We start from the raw sequence: 19,886 nt of genomic DNA, 5'->3' as shown, positions 1-19,886 counted from the left end.
GGTCTCCCTGCCGCTGCCCCGCCCCCTTTCTCCAATCCTGCCCTCCTCCTGGGACGGAAAGGTCAGTGTTGCCCTAACAAGGCCATTGGATCTCAGAAACTGCTCCCAAAATAACCCCCGGCCAGGCCAGCCTTCTTCAAAGCGGGAAGGAGGGGTATTTCAAATCGCGCCCGTGCTGCAGACCCGGGCAGTGGCTGGAGGGATGAGGAAGGAGGCTGAGAACCGAGTGCAGGCAGCCCAGGGAACCTGGCGTCTTTTCCTCCCGGGAATGACAGCTCCCTTCCATTCTCAGAGTCCCCTGGGTCTGCGGGCAGGGAGGGCGCCGGGGAATCGGGGAAGGGAGGGGAGAGGGAGACCAGCAGAACGCGCAGTCCTGGAACACTGAAAATCCCCCAGAGCGAGGAGGTTGGCAGACCTCAGCCCCATCACCACTCACATGCCCTAAGGGGACCTGGGGTTACAGCACCACTGCCAGCACCATCAAGGAATCCGGTGACCTAAAGAGAAAGGAATGGAGACAGTTTCACATGTGCTTCCGAAAGCAGAGGAGGGAAGTCAGAAAGAGAGGGGAGGCTGTGGAAACAGAGTCTGGAAGATACACCGAATCTCAGTCCAGTGCTCACGCACCGCCCTGAGCTCCCTCCACCTCTGGAAGCCGGGGAGAACTTGGTGCAAGAAGCAACCATCTCTTCCCTTTCTCTCTCCCCTGAAGGGCAAAGAGAAGGGAGAGGAGCCTGCCCTCCTCTCTGCCTGAGACACAGACTGGGCGTCCCGCTAGCTTCCTCTCCCCACCCCTTGATGCCTCCGCGCCCTCCCTGCCCCCTGCCGCAGACCCAGCCGATCCTGAGGGTCAAAGGAGTCCCCTTCCTGTCAGCGCAGGTTGTGTTGTAATGAGGTCCTCTCAGAAATTCTCAAGGGTCATGATTTTTTAAAATTTCCCTTTCCGAGCTGTCTTTTGCTCTAGTGTCCTAGGAGCCTGTGAGGCCAGATTTCAGAAAGCTCTTGGGGCAGGGCCAGGAGAGAAGGGCCTGGGTGGATTCCCAGCCACTCAGGTTCCCACCAAACTCCAGTAAAAAGAACAAATAAATCTCCACGGCAAGAAGCTGTGGCCAGAGCTAATGACTGCAAATCCCAGCTAAGCCCAAGGTTAATGGGAGTATAGAGGAATTCTGGGAAAGGTAAGAGCCACCAAGACTAGGAAGATCTGTGTGTGTCTGTGTGTGTGAACGTGTGAGTGTGTGTGAAAGTGTATGTCTGTGGTGAGAGTGTGTTGTGAGAGTGTGTGTGTGTGGTAAGAGTGTGTGTGTTTGTGTGTGTGTGTGTGTGAGTGTGAGTGTGAAGATGGGGATGGAAGAGAAAGACAGAACTAAGCACAGAAGGTACTAGAGAACATTAGACAATTATCTGACTTTAAACTTATCTGACATATTTCCAAACCCCGTGAGAACTTAGGCCACATGAAGTCACTGCGGAAGTCTTGTTCCTGTTCGGGAAGTGGGTAAAAAATGTTCCCTCCTTTCCTTCCAGCAGGTTACCTGTTCTTAGGACTTGGTTCCATCCTTGGCCACAGCCCCGACCTTAAAGAGCCCCTTCCGTATCTGTGTTTCACCACCAGGTAGAGGCACCCAGCTTCTTGGGCTCACTGTCACTGTCTGTTTGCCAAGCTGATAGGGAGCACGTACTGGATAAAAACTGTGTCCTCTGGGTAGTTAGGTGTGAGCCCTGGCCAGGTTGACTGACAGCCTGCTTGCACGGTTCACTTCTAAGAACACCTCAGGGCTACTCCCAGGGAGTTCTGCTTTCACCACTTCTCACTGAGGTCTTCGGAGAATCACAAACTTCTTTCTAGCTATGCTGTCAAGGGAAGAGCATCTCAAACTGGAAGCTAGGGGAGTTTGAGCTGCGGATTCAATACTGTAATCATATGCTTAGGCCAGGCAGCCATTGCTACATCTTAGGAGGGTGTTCCACCTATGTGAATTTAACCACTGTTCATAGCAGCTCCCTAGGGTAGCTCTCTACCCAGGGTTACTACACATAAGAATCACCTATAGAACTTAAAAACATAAAGAGATCCGAGAACCCCACCCGAGACCTACGGAATTAGATTGTCCTGGGAGAAGACTTGGGCAGTCGAATTCTTTTAAAAGCTCCTCAGATGAATCTGATTTTCATCTCTGGTTAAAAACACTGTAAGTGCCTGATATAGTGGCTCACACCTGTAATCCCAGCACTTTGGGAGGCCAAGGCTGGGAGATTGCTTGAGCCCAGGGGTTTGAGACCAGCCTGGACAACAAAGTGAGACCCCGCCTCTACAATTAAAAAAATTTTTTTAAAAATTAGCCAGGTGTGGTGATACACACCTGCGGTCCCAGCTACATGGGAAGCTGAGGCAGGAGGATCGCTGAGTCAAGGAGTTGGAGGCTGCAATGAGCCACATTTGTGCCACTGCACTCCAGCCTGGCAACCCTGTTTCAAAAAATCAATAAATAGATAGAAAACAACAACAACAAAACCATGGTAAAATTTCAAATTAAGAAACTGTTTAATAACATAAAAATTCATGAATCCATTCGCCGCAGGATGAGTAGTTTTGGAGTTAGATACGTCTTCAAATCCCAGTCCTGCCCCTCACAAGCTGTGTGACCTTGGACCAATTGTTAATTTCTCTAAACTGCAAATTCTTCATCTGTAAAAGTCCCTGCCTCAGAGGATTATTGGTATCAAGAATAACAGTATCTACCTTATATGACTGGGTGAGGATTACAGAGTTAATACTGTAAAAAGGCTTAGAACACATTACACATATAATCAGTGTTAGCTCTTATGAGTATTACTCTTACATACTAAATTACTTTTCAGGCTTAATAAAATATTCATCAAAGAGGGAAGAGAGAACCCCTCCTAAATACTAAATATCTTGACATCGAAGCACTCCTTATTCTCATGTTTTAAACTGCAAAACGAAGTTACTGGTAAAGGGATACTTTGACTTTGTAAAAGTTTAAGTAAGATTCTTTGCCAAATTTGGTACTGGCCTTACCTGCCCAGAGCTTTCTGATAAGCTACCATTTGTCCCGCCTTTTAAACCAGTGCATTTCAGGGAAAGGGAGACCTCTTGTGGCGTTATGTGCATTACAACGGACTTTCCTCAGAAAAACCAAGTTCTTCAAATCCAATGGAATTTACTAAACTTGAAATATTAGCTGGGCATGGTGGTGCATGCCTGTGGTCCCAGCTACTCAGAAGGCTGAGGCAGGAGGATCGCTTGAGCCTGGGAGGTCGAGGCTGCAGGGAGCCATGATCGCACCACTGCACTCCAGCCTGAGTGATGGAGCAAGATCCTCTCTCTCAAAAAAAAAACAAATAAATAAATAATAATTTAAAAATAAATAGGCCTGGCGCGGTGGCTCACACCTGTAATCCTAGCACTTCGAGAGGCCAAGGTAGGCGGATTATCTGAGGCCAGGGGTTTGAGACCAGCCTGGCCAACATGGCGAAACCCCATCTCTACTAAAAATACAAAAATTAGACGGGGGTGGTGGCACCTGCCTGTAATCCCAGCTACTGGGGCGCTGAGGTAGGAGAATCACTTGAACCCAGGAGGCAGAGGTTGCAATGAGCCGAGATTGTGCCACTGCACTCCAACTTAGGCGACAGAGTGAGACTCCATCTCAAAAATAAATAAATAAAAATAAAAAATAAAATAAACTTGAAATAATTATAAACTGGTTTTAAAAGTAGCTAGCCTATTCCCTCTCTTCATTCCAGATCTCTTCTCACTCCCTAGTTCTGTTCCCTGGTCACTTTCTCCCTCTATTTCCTGCTCAACTTCTCAAGCTTGACTGCTTCTCTGGGAGCCTCAAAGGGAGAGAACTGGAAATCCAGAACAAGGAGAAGGACTGCACCCAGAAATCCACTGGAGTTCTTCTCAGCCATGGAAGGCTCAGCAGAGCGAGCCTCACTGCCCAGGAACCCTTCCCAGGCAGGTTTCCCAGCTGGGCTAGTGCCCTTCCCACATGCTGGCTCCTCCCCCAGACTATGAGTTGTTTAAAGCAAGGATTTTCTTCTTTCCAAAAAAGAGTGAACAGTGTTGCAGTGAACATAGGTGTGCATGTATCTTTATAATAGAATGATTTATATTCCCAAAGGAATATAAATATATATTCCTTGGGCACTGCCAAGTGCCCAAGCCACCAAACCCATTCCCAAAGGAATATAAATCAGTAATGAGACTGCTGGGTCAAATGGTATTTCTGGTTCTAGGTCTTTGAGGAACCACCATAATGTCTGCCACAAGGGTTGAACTAACTTATATTCCCACCAAAAGTATAAGAGCATCCCTATTTCTCCACAGCCTTACCAGCATCTTTTGTTTCTTGACTTTTTAATAATTGCCATTCTGACTGGTATGAGGTGGTTTCTCATTCTGGTTTTGATTTGCATTTCTCTAATGATCAGTGAATCAACCCAAATGTCCATCAATGATAGACTGAGTAAAGAAAATGTGGTACATACACACCATGGAATACTATGCAGCCATAAAAAGGAATAAGATCACGTCCTTTGCAGGGACACAGATGAAGCTGGAAGCCATTATTCTCAGCAAACTAACACAGGAACAGAAAACCGAACACGTTCTCACTTATAAGTGGGAGCTGAACAATGGAAACACATGGACACAGACAGGGGAACAATGGGGCCTGTGGGTAGGGTGGGGGAGCAGGAAGAGAGAGAGCACCAGAATAAATCGCTAATGCATACAGGGCTTAATAGGCTTAATACCTAGGTGATGGGTTGATAGGTGCAGCAAACCACCACGGCACATGCTTACCTATGTAACAAACCTGCATGCCCTGAACATGTACCTCAGAACTTAAATTATTAAAAAACCTGAGCACCTGCTGTACAGTAGATATTGCAGCTCATCTGTGTCTACCCAGTGCCTGCACATAGTGGGTGCTCCTGGTCTTCCCAGCATCTAGCAGCTGACGACCCCCTTCTAAAATCCTTTTTCAATTGACTTCTAGAATCTCTCTCGGTTCTGCTCCTGCCTTACTGGTTCCTCCTCATCCCCCTGAGTTCTGTACCTTGGGAATGTCCCAAACCTTCGTTCTCTGGCTTCTTTATCTACATTCATTTCTGAGGAGGTCTCTAGTCACATGGCTTTGCATAACCTCCCTCTACCGATGACTTAGAAGTCTGCATCCCCAGTCTGTACCACTCTCCTGATCTTCAGTCAGACATCCAGCCACCTACTCAACATTTCTAAATATCTCACGAGCATCTCAGATTTGACAAGAACAAATGAAACTCTCAATTTCCACTTGCAAATGTGTCCCTCCAGCCGACTCCAAACTTATTAAAACCTTTGGAGTCAACCTTAATTCCTATCTTTCTCTCACACCTTAAATCCAGTCCATCGGCAAATCCCTGAAGGGATTTGGATTAAAATAATTCCAGAACAGGCTGGGTGCAGTGGCTCACACCTGTAATCCCAGCACTCTGGGAGGCAGAGGCAGGTAGATCATGAGGTCGGGAGTTCAAGACCAGCCTGGCCAACATGGTGAAACCCCATCTCTACTAAATATACAAAAATTAGCCGGGTGTGGTGGCATGCACCTGTAGTCCCAGTTACTCGGGAGGCTGAGGCAGGAGAATTGCTTGAACTGGGAGGCGGAGAATGCAGTGAGCTGAGATCACAACACTGCACTCTAGCCTGAGCAACAGAGTGAGACTCCGTCAAAACAAACAAAAAAACCTTCCAGAACACATATTATCTCCTGCACTGCCAAGTGCCCAAGCCACCAAACCCATTGCCTGACTCACTGCAGTAGCTTCCCAACTGTCCTCCTTGCCTTCCCTTAGTCTGCACATAGTAGCCAGTGCTCTTTCAAAAGGTTAAGTCTCAGCTGGGCATGGTGGCTCACGCCTGTAATCCCAGCACTTTTGGACGGCAAGTGGGCAGATTGCCTGAGGTCAGGAGTTCGAGACCAGACTGGCAAAATGGCAAAACCCCATCTCTACTAAACATACAAAAAAATTAGCCAGACATGGTGGCACATACCTGTGATCCCAGCTACCTGGGAGGCTGAGACAGAAGAATTGCTTGAACCTGGGAGGTGGAGGTTGCAGTGAGCTGAGATTGTGCCACTGCACTCCAGCCTAGGTGACAGAGCAAGACTCTGTCTCAAAAAAAAAAAGTTAAGACATTAAGTCTGGTCATGTCTCTCTCCTCTGCTCCCCCAAATGGCTCCCTATCTCACTCACAGTAAGAGCCAACACCTTTAAAATGGCCTACCAGGCCCTCCATGATCTGGCCCTATCCATCTCTCTCTGACCCCACCTGCTCAAGCTGCATTGGCATCCTTGTGGTTCCTTCTGCCAAGAATGCTCCCTCCCTCAGATGCCCCCATGGCTCACTCTCTTACTTCCTTCAGGTCTCTGCTCAAATGTCACCTTATCACAGCATCTTCTCTGCCCACGCCAAATAGCAGCCCTATCCCTAGCCCATCCCTTCCTATCTCCTAATTCTTCTTATCTCCATACAACTTATATGTTCATCACCTTTCTCTACTGAGGACAAGGATATTGTTCTGCTTACTGTTCGATTCCCAGAATCTAGTACAGTGTCCCTGGTGTGTTGTAAGCACTTGATACTTATTGAATGAATGAATGAATGAATGAATGTTCAATGAAAACTTGTTAAATAAAGGCATGTGGAAATCAGGATATTACTTTTTTGGAACATCAGAGTGAGACTTAATCCCTCAATCCACAAACCAAATCCATTTTCCTAGATCTATCAAAGAAAGGAAATTAGTTTGGTACGTCACATTCACAAAAGAAAGTCAAATGTCCCAATGAGGGACCCTAAAGTTAAAGTTGGCCCAATTAGGTCTGAGCAGAGTAATTTTTAACTTCAAGATTCATGTTTTGAGGAAGATTTTGCTGAGATGTAGATAACCTACAACTTATTCCCACAAATCTGGAATGCCTAAACTTTCATGCAAGTTGGATTTTGAGTTACTAGGTCATTGGAACTTTGCTCTTTTCAATCCATACACCCTCCTAACACCTTCGTATGAAAAGAATATGTATCATCATTCTCTGGTGACTGCTGCACTAATATACAGCACTAAGTAAATAACCAGACCGCTGGCTTGAAAAACAAACTAAAAGGGATTTAAAGGCTTAAGAACTTGTCTTAATTCAAAGAACATGTTAAGCCCATGTTAAGCCCATTTAACATGAACTTGAATAGCTCACTACTTAATTACAATAGCTCCACTCCTCTACAGTTATTTTATTTTTGAGACGGAGTCTTGCTCTGTCGCCCAGGCTAGAGTGCAGTGGCGCGATCTCGGCTCACTGCAAGCTGCACCTCCCAGGTTCACGCCATTCTCCTGCCTCAGCCTCTGAGCAGCTGGGACTACAGGCGCCGGCCACGCCCGGCTAATTTTTTGTATTTGTAGTAGAGACGGGGTTTCACTGTGTTAGCCAGGACGGTCTCGATCTCCTAACCTTGTGATCTGCCTGCCTCCGCCTCCCAAAGTGGTGGGATTACAGGCGTGAGCCACCGTGCCCAGCCCCGTTTTTATTTTTTTAAAGGTGAGCCAAAACATTAGTTGTGGAGGTGAAAGTGGGGTGGTACCTTTACAACCAGAGCTTAAATTTTGGTCTGGGAATCCCTGGGAGTCCCTGAGGCCCTTTTAGGAAATCTAAGGTCAAAATTATTTTCATGGTACTAAAACATTACAGGTTGAGGGTCCCTAATCTGAAATGCTTCAAAATCTAGAACTTTTTGAGCACTGACATGAGGATCAAAGGACATGCTCATTGGAGCAGTTTGGCTTTTAGGATTATGGAAGCTGAACTGATAAGCATGTAATGCAAATCTTTCAAAATCTAAAAAAAATCTGAGACCTGAAACACTTCTGGTCCCAAGCATTTCATATAAGGAATATTCAACCTGTAGTTGCCTTTTTCACATTCATTCTCCCAAGTGTACAAGTTTGCCAGAGACCACACAATACGCGATATCCTAGAGACTGAATGCAGAAACATATGAGAATCTGTCTTCTAATTAAGCCAAACATTAAAAAAGATTTGCAAAAAGGTAGAATGCCACTCTTCTACTATTTTTTGTTTTGGAAAAGCTATTTTTCATTCAAAAATTTTGTTAGCTTGTAATGAGTTTTTAAATATTTTAAAAATATCTTAGTTTTAATTTCTAATATGGTAAATATCTATATCCTTTTGGAGATTATAACAAAACCTTTTGGGTCCTGAATTTGTCAGTGTAAAGGAAGTGCTTACAAAAAGTTTGACAATTTCTGCCTTAGATATACTAAATAGTGCACCTTCTGTCACCATTATTAGGAAATATCTGTCACAGCTTCTAGAGCTGTGATAAGGTATTTTGCTCCCTTGCTTTAACCACAGCCTTCAGATGTCACTAAATCCACACCAAACCAATGACCAGCAGAGGACTCCCACTACTTAAGCTTAGGGTTTTTCTAGTAAACACCCTTCCCCTCTCCCCCAAGTACAAATCACTTATTTGTTGAAGCCCACATCCCATTATCATGAATCAACCACAGCCAGTGTGATGTTTTAGTAAATAGTATAAATGTATTTTGTAATTTAAACAAAAGCATCTGTTAACATTATTGCTAACATGGCTAGACACTGTCACTAAATTTGGTGGCTCTGCTTAGGATGGTCTGAACACATCCAACATTCTTTTTGGAGCCACCTGAAAAACAAGGATTCATCATCCAGCTGAAACCGAAGACAGATTTTTTTTTTACCAAACTGGAGGGAATTTTGAAATGGTTGACCAAATCTGTGGGATACAGAATGTACAAAATTCTCTTTGGGGGTTGCTGGGGTGACAGGGCAGCTCAAAGAGGTAACCATCTGTAACATCTGAAACTGAGGTATGAGACCAGTATTACAACTGATAACAACAACAAAAAAAAAAACGCCAAATATTTAAAATGCTGGAGATGGTGAAGACACACTCGTTTCAAATATTACACCCCCTCCCTCCAACTGAAGCAGCCCATTCCAAGCTGCTTACTTGAAACTGCATGTAACATGTCTCAGGATGAATAGCACCAGCAGGGGCTTATTTAGTGATGGTTAATAACTCTCTCAAACAATAGAGGGCAGGCCAGCTAGTTTATTCAAACTGAATCTAAACCTTAGATCTCTGGCTTAACAATAACAAGAGAAACCTTTATAGACACAATAAATCTTGCATTAAATCAGAGATGGCTTAAATCAGTCTTGTAACTTCTAATATTCTGGGCTGGCAACTACAGCATGACAAATGTTCAGTGCAGTTACAAAATCACATTTTACTTTCCTTGGCTACCAAACCTTAAACAAATCTGAAAAATGCACTGTTTTACAAAGGCTTTTACCATATACCCACTGCTGCCAGTCACAAGTAATTATGGTTTCTTCATCCCCCAGGAACATTTCTAAATAAGGGGGATTTTTCTTTGATCTGCTCACCTTGAAGTGTATGTAAGAACTCAGAGAGTAAGTTTAAAGAATGAAGATTAACTGAGATGCCAAGAAAAGTTTTTATTGCAAGCACAGTGAGCAGAAAGAGATGTCTTCTCACACAAAGTGGCCGCAAGGTCTGCCATTAACTAAATCTCTTTGACAAGCCTTCATTGGTTTAAAGCATATGAATTAGCTTCTTGCTATCAGGTGTACATCATTTCTGCCATGTGGGACATTTTCTTGGGAATATACAAGTAATACTCCATGTAGCCTGATAGGTCCTCAATGGTCACGTCATCCACAAAGACTCGAGCTTGCTCAGAACAGGATCGGGGAGAGCCAGACAGAGTTCTGGCGTGCAGCGACTGAGAGTAGTCCTCAAGTGTGGATCTTCGTTCTGGAGCCAAGGGAGGGACACTCTGCAGGCCTGAAAAGGAATACACTTCCATATCATGCCATCTCTTACACTGGCATTCCTTGCCTATGCATGTGCATGGCTTGCCCTGGTTTAGCTTGGAAACTGATTGAAAGTCAGAGAGATCACCAGCTTTGAGACTTGCTTGGGAGACTTGGGTAGCATCAGAGGAGTCTTCCTTCTTACTCTCTGATGGGAGCCTTGGAACAGAAGTTCTCAAAGGCTCAACGACTGCCCCTGTGTGATTAGCATCAAGAGAAGTAGAGCTTTCTCCTGCACTGAACTCTTTAGGGGATGAAATTCCCAGCCCACTGCTGCCATCAGGTGAGTCAGTCTGGCTTTTGTGCTTGAGTTGACTGCTGGAAGAAGATGCTATTGTACTGCAATGTATAAACTTTGGAGGATGAAGGACAGGAGACTTAGAACGTCGACGACGCTGAGTTCTCACCGCTCCTCGTGAAGACTTCCTTGTAGACCTAAAGAGGAAAAAAAAATATACAAGAAGATGTTGGGATACAGAGCTGTCCTAAACAGATTCTTCATGATAGTAGGAAATTTACCTTCCCTCAGATTTATGAGTCTAAGCTCATAAATTTCCTGCAAGAGATGCACCTGCCTCCATTTTCATGCTGCCTAAATCTTTGTGTCTCAAAAACTTCAACACCATCTTATCAGCAAGCTATAGAACCAGGTGAGATAATGGTATTTTTTAACTGAATCACTTGGGCCAAACATTTGGGACAGAACACCTGCCCTGTTCCAACTCTAAGCTTGGGAGCCTTTGACTAGTGGGTCTGAGGGAAGCACCTCAAACAGACAACTGAAACCGATCCTGTAAAGCCTAAATATTGTGCCCTAAACCTGAATATAGCAGCTTCAGAACCACTGTGAGGCTAACATTACAAATGACCATTATGCCATTACTATTAAACAGATTTCTGATTCATTTCTATCATTGGTAACAGCCAATCAATCAAAACCAAAAAACTAACAATATTTACAACCCCTGAGGTTTTCAGATACTGGGAATTACTGGACACACTATGTAAGATAACTATTTATAAAGTATTTAAATAGCCAGGCGCAGTGGCTCACGCCTGTAATCCCAGCACTTTGGGAGGCCAAGGCAGGCGGATCACGAGGTCAGGAGATTGAGACCATCCTGGCTAACACGGTGAAACCCTGTCTCTACTAAAATACAAAAAACTAGCTGGGCGTGGTGGTGGGCGCCTGTAGTCCCAGCTACTTGGGAGGCTGAGGCAGGAGAATGGCGTGAACCCAGGAGGCGGAGCTTGCAGTGAGCCAAGATCATGCCACTGCACTCCAGCCTGGGCAACAAAGCGAGACTCCGTCTCAAAAAAAAAAAAAAAAAAAAATTTAAATAACTGAATGAAAAGAAAAGATACTCAAAAATGCTAAGTGAATTAGAGACAAGAACCAAACAGGACACTAAAAAACAAAAAATGTTTTATTTGAAATTAAACAAAATGAATGAGCTAAACAGAACACAGTAGTCCCATCTTATCCATGGTTTCGCTTTCTACAGTTTCAGTTACCTGCAGTCAACCATGGTCTGAAAATATTAAATAAAAAATTCCAGAAATAACAATTCATTAAGTTTTACATTGCGCCCCACTGTGAGTGGCATGACGAAATCTTGCACCATCCTGCTCCGTCCCATCTGGGATGTGAATCATCCCTTCGTCCAGGGTATCCCCACCATATATGCTACCTAACCATTAGTCATTTAGTAGCCATCTTGGTTATTAGATCAACTATCATGGTACTGCAGTGCTTGTGTTCAAATAACTCTTATTTTACTTAACAATGGCCCCAAAGTACAAGAGTAGTGATGCTAGCAGTTTGGGTATACCAAGAAAAGCCACGAAGTGCTTCTGCTGTGGTTAGAATGTGTCACCCAAAAGTTCATGCGTTGTAAACTTGGTCCCGAATGCATCAGTGCTGAGACCTTTGGGGGTGATTGGGTCACAAACACTCCGCCTTCAAGAATGGATTAATCCATCCACAGATTAATGAATTAAAGGGTTATTGAGGGAGAGGGATAGTTATCACAAGAATGGCTCTGTTATAAAAGCCTGTTTGGCTACTTCTCACGAGCCCCCTTGCCACGTGATATCCTTCCCCACGTTATGATGCAGCAATGATACACTCACTAGATGCTGGTGCCATGCTCTTACACTTCCCAGCCTCCAGAAATGTAAGAAATAAGTCTCTTTAAAAATTACCCAGTCTCAGGCATTCAGTTACAGCAATAGAAAATGAACTAAGACAGCTTTCTTTAAGTGAAAAGGTGAAAGTTCTTGACTTAATAAGGAAAGGAAAAAAATAAATCATATAGTGAGGTTGCTAAGATCTACGTTAAGAACGAATCTTCCATCTGAAAAATTGTGAAGAAGGAAAAACAAATTTGTTATAGACTTGCTGTTGCACTTCAAATGTGAAAGCTACAGCCACAGTGCATGTAAGCCCTTAGTTAAGATGGAAAGGCATTAAATGTGTGGGTGGAAGACATGAACAAAAACGTGTTCTGACTGATGGCAAATGGGTTTGATATTGTCTGCAGTTTCAGGCGTCCACTGGGGTTCCTGGAACATACCCCCTATGGATAGATAAGGGGGGACTTGTACACACAGCTAAAGAAAGAATGACTGACTGGAAAATAAATCTGAATTATTTGTAACAGGGGCCAGCAAATTACAGCCTGTGGATCAAATCTGGCTCCCTGCCTGTTTTTGTACAGCTTGTGGACACTGCTCTAGTGGGCTAGCACTGTGAGCCACAGACCAGGCTAGGGGATCCTCCCCTGTCCCCATTCTCCCTGCCCGCCTTCCTGGCCAGTAGACACGCTGCACCACTGTCCAGCGCCCACACTGGCTAACATCTACATGTTGGGTCTCTACTGTTGGCAGCTGCTGATCATTAAGAGGCAGAATCTCAGTTCAAGACTCCAACCAATGCTGGGATCTCTGGAGGAGAAAAGAGCATGCTGGGATCTGCGCCTTACTGGGACAGAGAGTAGAATTGGCACTACCTGCTACCCACCCATTCCACAAGGTCCTCCTTTCAGGCTAGTCAATCCTGCGACTGTCTCAGCAACTGAAGACAAAATGTGTCCACCAGCCAGGACGGCCAACCCCAGGCAAACAGGGTAGAGTAGGAGTTTTCTCTCTTATTTAAGCACTTATTAATATCCTTGGATTTTTCCTTCTTGGCCTCCAACGGCTAAAAAATTTACCATACGGTGCTATACAAAAAAAGTTTTCCAACCCCTGACCTAAAAGGCAGTACAGAGACAAGGATTTGGAAAAAATGTAAAAGTTAAGAGAGATGACAGAGTAAGTCTGGAATTTCTGAAGAAACGAATACAGAGAACACAGGACAAGTGATTTTTTTATAGACATAATGACAGAAATTTTCTGAATTGATAAGAGAATCTATGAACACAGGAAATACACTGGAGCAGGATAAAAAGAAATCCACATAGAGACACTCTGTAGTAAAACTATAGAATAGCAAAGACAGCAGGAAGATCTTTTTTTTTTTTTTTTTTTTTTTTGAGATGGAGTCTCGCTCTGTCGCCCAGGCTGGAGTGCAGTGGCGCGATCTTGGCTCACTGCAAGCTCCACCTCCCAGGTTCATGCCATTCTCCTGCCTCAGCCTCCTGAGTAGCTGGGACTACAGGCGCCCACCACTACGCCCGGCTAATTTTTTGTATTTTTACTAGAGACGGGGTTTCACCGTGTTAGCCAAGATGGTCTCGATCTCCTGACCTCGTGATCCGCCTGCCTCGGCCTCCCAAAGTGCTGGGATTACAGGCTTGAGCCACCGCGCCCGGCCCAGCAGGAAGATCTTAAAAGCAGCCAGAGACTAGAAAGATTATTACCAAATTAATAACAATTGGATTGAAGGTATGCTTTTCAGTATCAATGTAATGAAACCAGAAGACAACGAACTGTATCTAATTTAAGTGCTAAGAGAAAATAACTGTCAATCTAGAAATATAATGTCGAGTATATCAACTCTATCTTTCAAAAACAAGGACGAAATAAAGACATTTTCAGATAAATGAAAGCAAAGTACAGTCGGTCTTCTGTATCCATGGATTCTACACCTGTGGATTCAACCAGCAGCAGACTGAAAATGTCGCTTCCACCAAGTTCCAAAAAGCAAACCCTGAATTTGCTGTGCTCTAAGCACTACGCTGAGTCTGTGTGAGTGAAGTGCTGTGTAAGCATTGTGGTAGGTATTATAAGTACTCTAGAGGTGGTTTAAAGTATACAGGAGAATGAGCATAGGTTGTATGCAAATACTATACCATTCTGTCTAACAGACATAAGCATCCTCAGATTTTGGTATTGAGAGGGGCGTGTGAGTGGGGAGGACCTGGAATTGATCCCCCATGGATACAGATGATTGTTATTTACCAATAGGACATGATGTTATTTAACATCAGGGGCTCTTTCAAATGTATTTATATGGAGTTATACAATGCAGAGGTCCTATTTACTAATAATAAACCTTCAGTAAAGAAACTACTTTAGGAAAAAAGTAAGTGATTGTATATGGGAGGTCTGAGGTGAAAGCATGGTGAGGAAAGAAGTTATAAACAAGTAGAAAAATCTAAATAAACACTGTCTGCTTAAATAATAATAATAAAACCTAGTTTGTGAGATTAAGTAACACAGCTAAAATACTGGGCAACTATATCATGGAAGTCAGGAGACCAGAAGAAAGGGGTTCTAAGGAGAAGGGCTAAAATACCATTAATTTTTGTCTTTGTTAAAAGCATGCATGGTAAAATCAAGGCTAACAACTACTGAAAGAAGAGAAACAAAGTGTGCCATTTCCAAACCACTAGAGGAAAAGAACAAACAAAATCCTTGCAAACAATTGTGTTTAAACAATTGGAAAGTAAAGGAGGAGAGGTAAGGTGGGAAAAAAAATAGAAAAAAGCAGGACAAATAAAGTAAAATGACAGAATCACTGCTGAAGATATCAATAATCAAATAATGTAAATGCACTAAACTCAGCAGTTAAAAAAAACTGATCACATTGAATAAAACAGAAAAAAATAAAACCTAGTCATATGCTATTTATATGAAACACAGCTAAAATACAAGAACACAGAACGCTTGAAAGAATAGTAGGCTGGGTGTGGTGGCTCACGCCTGTAATCCTAGCACTTTGGGAGGCTGAGGTAGGCGGATCACCTGAGGTCAGGGGTTTGAGACCAGCCTGGCCAACATGATGAAATTCTGTCTCTACTAAAAATACAAAAATTACCCGGGCTTTGTGGCGGGCACCTGTGTAACCCTAGGTACCTGGGAGGCCAAGGCAGAAGAACTGCTTAAACCGGGGAGGCGGAAGGTGCAGTGAGCTGAGATTGTGACACTGCACTCCAGTCTGTGGGACAGAGCAAGAACAAGACACCGTCTTAAAAAAAAAAAAAAAAAAAAAAAAAAAAAAGAATAGAAAAAGACACACAAGCAAAACACTAACTAGAAGAAAACTTTAAGACAAAAGCCACTATGAGGGATTAAGAATGTCACTACATAATAAAAGTTTCAATTCACCAGGAGGAAAACATTCTAAACCTATGCTATATAAATCCAACAAAATAACCTCAAGATACATAAAGCAAAAACATAGAATTTAAAGGGAAAATAGACAAATTCACTTCCATGGGGTGGATTTCAACATACATCTCTATTATTTGTAAGTCAAGCTGACCAAATAATTGAAAAAAAGGTTCCAATAACACATTTAAAAGCCTGATTTAATGGATAGAGAACCCAAGAATAATTAGAGAAGTCCCAATCTTCTCAAATAGACATAGAATATTTGTAAAAATTGACTATGGACCAGGCCAAAAAAAAGTCTCAGCAAATTCAGCAAAAGAAGGAATAGGTCCTTATCTAATCATTGGGTCTTAGGTTCTACATCATAACCTAACTCTTTTCTGGACACTCAGAAAGGAAAATCCAATAATATTTTGTAATATTGGAATAAAAATCATTTCAATAAGAAGCTCTTACCCGTGCCAACTGTCTTTAGATGCACATGTGGTTTTAGGTTTGGTATCATCTGTTGCTGTTCTGACTGGTGCTCTGACACCTGTGCCTTCTCCAACAGACAGAGATGCTATGGACCTGAAGACAAGAACAAAGTTTACGGCTACAAAAAACTGTAAAATGAGGAGAACATATTGTTCTCACTAACTCAAATACAACTTTTATCAATACATTTTTTTTTTTCTAGTTTGGGTTTCTCAAAGGTTGCTCAGCTTTTAATGTAAATTTTCCTTCAAAACCAAATCTAGAGGATCCCTAAAAGCCCATGGCTGCAAAATCATAAGCCAAAGAATGACTGGTAAGTGTACCCCGCAGCAGGATATAAATAGACTTTCAGGCTGTTTCCCTGGGGCAGATCAGGCCTTATGGCCAGAGAATGCTAATGACACTGACCATTTATCTTATGCAGGCAAACCAGAGTCATGGAACTAAGTTTAGAAGAAAAACTTTAGGAGATTCCATCTAACTTAACACTGAATACATTTTCAAATATTATGCAACTTTTAGAAAAATATTCTAACTTTTGCAACGAATGAACTTGAAATATTACTCAGTTAAATCCTTATGGTTTAAAATTATACAGATAATATGGGTTCCCAGTAAAGAATGTGAAAAAATCTAAAAGCAAGAAAAACAGAATCATCCATAACCTCACAACCCAGAGACTACCAACATCGAACATTGGTGGAAATCCTTCCAGACTTTTTCAACACATACACACACACACACACACACACACACACACACACACGCACACACCCCTCCTACTATACATGTTATGGTGTTGACAAAAATTCTTTAGAAGGAGACATTAATCTACTAAAATGAAAGGATGTTCAACGAAACATAATTTAAAGTAAAAAGTAACTGGGAATAACCTCACTATCTAATAGAAAAAAATACTGTATTTCTAAATTACAGCATATCTATACAGTAAAATGTTGGGAATTTATTAGAAATTAAGTGTACAAATAACTTTTAATGATATGCGGGAATGCTTATAAGGAGAAAGCAGCATGGTTAAACACCTATACATATATTATGATCTCAACTATGTAAAATAAGTATAGGCTATCATGAACCAGTGGTCTAGATGTTAACAGTGGTTATGGTAAACTGTGATTTTTACTTCCGTTTTTATCCTGTTTTGTTTTTGTAAATTTTTCCATAATAAGCATGTATTATGTTACAGTCAGATAAATAGGATATTGTTTTGTAATAAATATATAGAGATTTGTCCTAATAAGACAAATACCACTAAGGAATCAAAACCTGTTGAACAGGATCATGCTAAATTCCTGGCAAGGCTTGGTTAGTTTATGAGTCAATCCTCAGATATCCCATTTGTAAACTGGCAACAATATAAAACAACTAGAATGTATGATACACTACTACACAAGTCTTATTCTGCTTAGTCATGCTAATGACTCACCCCTTCTCTTATTTTCTCAAACATTCTCCTTCCCTTCTTATAATTTTACTCAAGGCAGAATATATGCTACAAATATATAATTTTTTTTCATTTCAGTTTTTACTTGAGATACAAGTGGTACATACGTAGGATTACTGGGTACTGTGCCCAGGTAGTGAGCACAGCACCCTACAGGTAGGTTTTCCACCCACATTCCACTCCTGCTCTCCCCACTCCAGTAGTCAGCACGTGTCTATTGTTCCCATGTCCATGTGTGTTCAATGTTTAGCTCCCACTTCTAAGTGAGAACATCCAGCATTTGGTTTAACAAATATATAATTTTTGACCATATATTTTGAAAAATTTTTAAATAATGTTCCAAGTAATTTTTAGGGATACCAAAATGGCTTAATTTTACTTCTTTTTTTTTTTCTTTTTTTGAGACAGGGTCTTGCTCTGTTGCACAGGCTGGAGTGCAGTGGCATGATCTCAGCTCACTCCAACGTCCAGCTCCTGGGCTCAAGTGATCCTCCCACCTCAGCCTACAGAGCAGCTGGGACTACAGGCACGCACCACCACGCCTAGCTAATTCTTTGGTTTTTTTGCAGACAGGGTTTCGCCATGTTGCCGAGGCTGGTCTCAAACTCCTGAGCTCAAGCGATGTGCTCACCTCGGCCTCCCAAAGTGCTGGAATTACAGGCGTGAGCCATCATGCCCGGCCTGGCTTTATTTTACATTTCAACTTCTTAAAATATCAGGAAAGAAGTCTGTGTATCAAGAGTTACTTATACAAATTTACACTCCAAGAGATTTCTATGTATGGTTGTGTGTACACATTCCTAGTATTTTCCTGATTTAAAAAAATTATTCCTACATAAGAAATCACAAAGGATACACTGCAGCCACAATCTGGAACTCTCTGCTTCTCTGCTTTGCTTCTGTTTCCCAAGACAATTTATCTAAGTACTGACATGAACTGGCAAGTTGACCATATTAGAAAACCATTAGGAGAACAGATATGTTTTTGAAGTATCATGGAAGCAAATATGAGCACCTATAACATCTACTGTGCAAATCTATCAGCATAAACCTTCTCATTTGATAGGCCAAAAATAGTACTAGCAATAGGCAGGTGGCTGTAACAACAACTAACATCTAGTTTTTACTTTGTGCTAGGTACTGCATGCATTTCTTCATATTGTCTTCAAGGTACCACATAAAGGATGGTTAAGAGCAGAGGTTCTGGGCCGAACGCAGTGGCTCTCGCCTGTATCCCCAGCACTTTGGGAGGCCGAGGCAGGTGGATCATGAGGTCAGGAGATCAAGACCATCCTGACTAACACGGTGAAACCCCGTCTCTACTAAAAATACAAAAAATCAGCTAGGCGTGGTCACAGGCGCCTGTAGTCCCAGCTACCTGGGAGGCTGAGGCAGGAGAATGGCATGTACCCGGGAAGCAGAGCTTGCAGTGAGCTGAGATCACGCCACTGCACTCCAGCCTGGGCGACAGGGCCAGACTCCATCTCAAAAAAAAAAAAAAAAAAGAGCAGAGGTTCTGGAGATAGGCTGTCTAGGTTCAAATCCTGGCTCTGCAACTTCTTACCAATGTGACTTTTAGCAAGTATTTGTGTGAGTCTCATCTGTAAACTGAAATGACAGTAGTATCCATGTCCTAAGGTGTAGTGAGGATTAAATAATGTGCACAAAGTACTTAACCCAGTGTTGAGGGCACGGGAAGTGAATAATAAACTTTAATGATGATGATTATTACTTGTGGGTGTTCTACTCTGAGCTTCCAGTGTTTAGTTTCCATTCATGAAAAGAAATTCTTATATCCATTAAAAATGTTGATTTATTTTGGCCTGGGAGAAACAATTGGTGTGAGAAGAGTCTTACACAGAACATTATGCAAAGGGCGAAACATTAACATTCAGACAGCAGCTGGCATGCAGGTGCTCTAATTAGTTTGGCCAAAGGGTCCAAGGTTATTGATCTCAGTGACAGAACCCTACTGAATAGAGGTTTCCATAGTGATAGACTGAGCAATCACAGACCATGAAATCTACAATGTCTTCATAGATTTCCATTGAGCCAACCCACTTTTAGTGAAAAATACTGCGATTCCCTTGAGACGTATGATAAAATCCCTGGTGGGACACTGCTTGATAATCTTTGATTAAAAAGAGGTGGGGGGAAGCCCTCCTCAAAGTGAACGAAAACCAAAACACCCAACCTGGGAGGGCAAATGAACTGCTACTTTTCAAATTTAACCAAACGGTTTTTTTTTTTTAAACTAAAGCAATACTGTGCAGAATCTGGAAGAATGTCACACTATTAGCATTTATATCTTCTTTCAATAATGAGAAATATTAAAAGAGGAAGAAGTTTTTAGGGAAAAGGGACTATTTAAAATGAGTAAATAATTCCAAATAATATATTACATATTTAA

General features: G+C 42.4%; 1 protein-coding gene across 2 annotated transcripts in view; it reads right to left on the bottom strand.

Annotated features, from left to right (window-relative positions):
- Positions 1-9,167: 9,167 nt before the first annotated feature.
- OSER1 (oxidative stress responsive serine rich 1) overlaps positions 9,168-19,886 on the bottom strand; it is a 40,658-nt gene continuing 29,939 nt past the window's right edge. For both annotated transcript variants that reach the window (XM_055266420.2, XM_055266419.2), the window contains 2 exons: positions 15,991-16,104; positions 9,168-10,410 (listed from right to left, as the gene is read on the bottom strand). In XM_055266420.2, coding sequence (XP_055122395.1) covers positions 9,723-10,410; positions 15,991-16,104 — 802 coding nt within the window. In that variant the 3' untranslated portion in view covers positions 9,168-9,722. The remainder of the gene's footprint in view (positions 10,411-15,990; positions 16,105-19,886) is intronic.

The sequence above is a fragment of the Symphalangus syndactylus genome, chromosome 24, assembly GCF_028878055.3.
Source record: "Symphalangus syndactylus isolate Jambi chromosome 24, NHGRI_mSymSyn1-v2.1_pri, whole genome shotgun sequence".
In the NCBI taxonomy this organism is placed as follows: domain Eukaryota; kingdom Metazoa; phylum Chordata; class Mammalia; order Primates; family Hylobatidae; genus Symphalangus; species Symphalangus syndactylus.
Note: the sequence above shows the minus strand (reverse complement) of the source record. Positions and strands in the feature narration are given on the sequence as shown.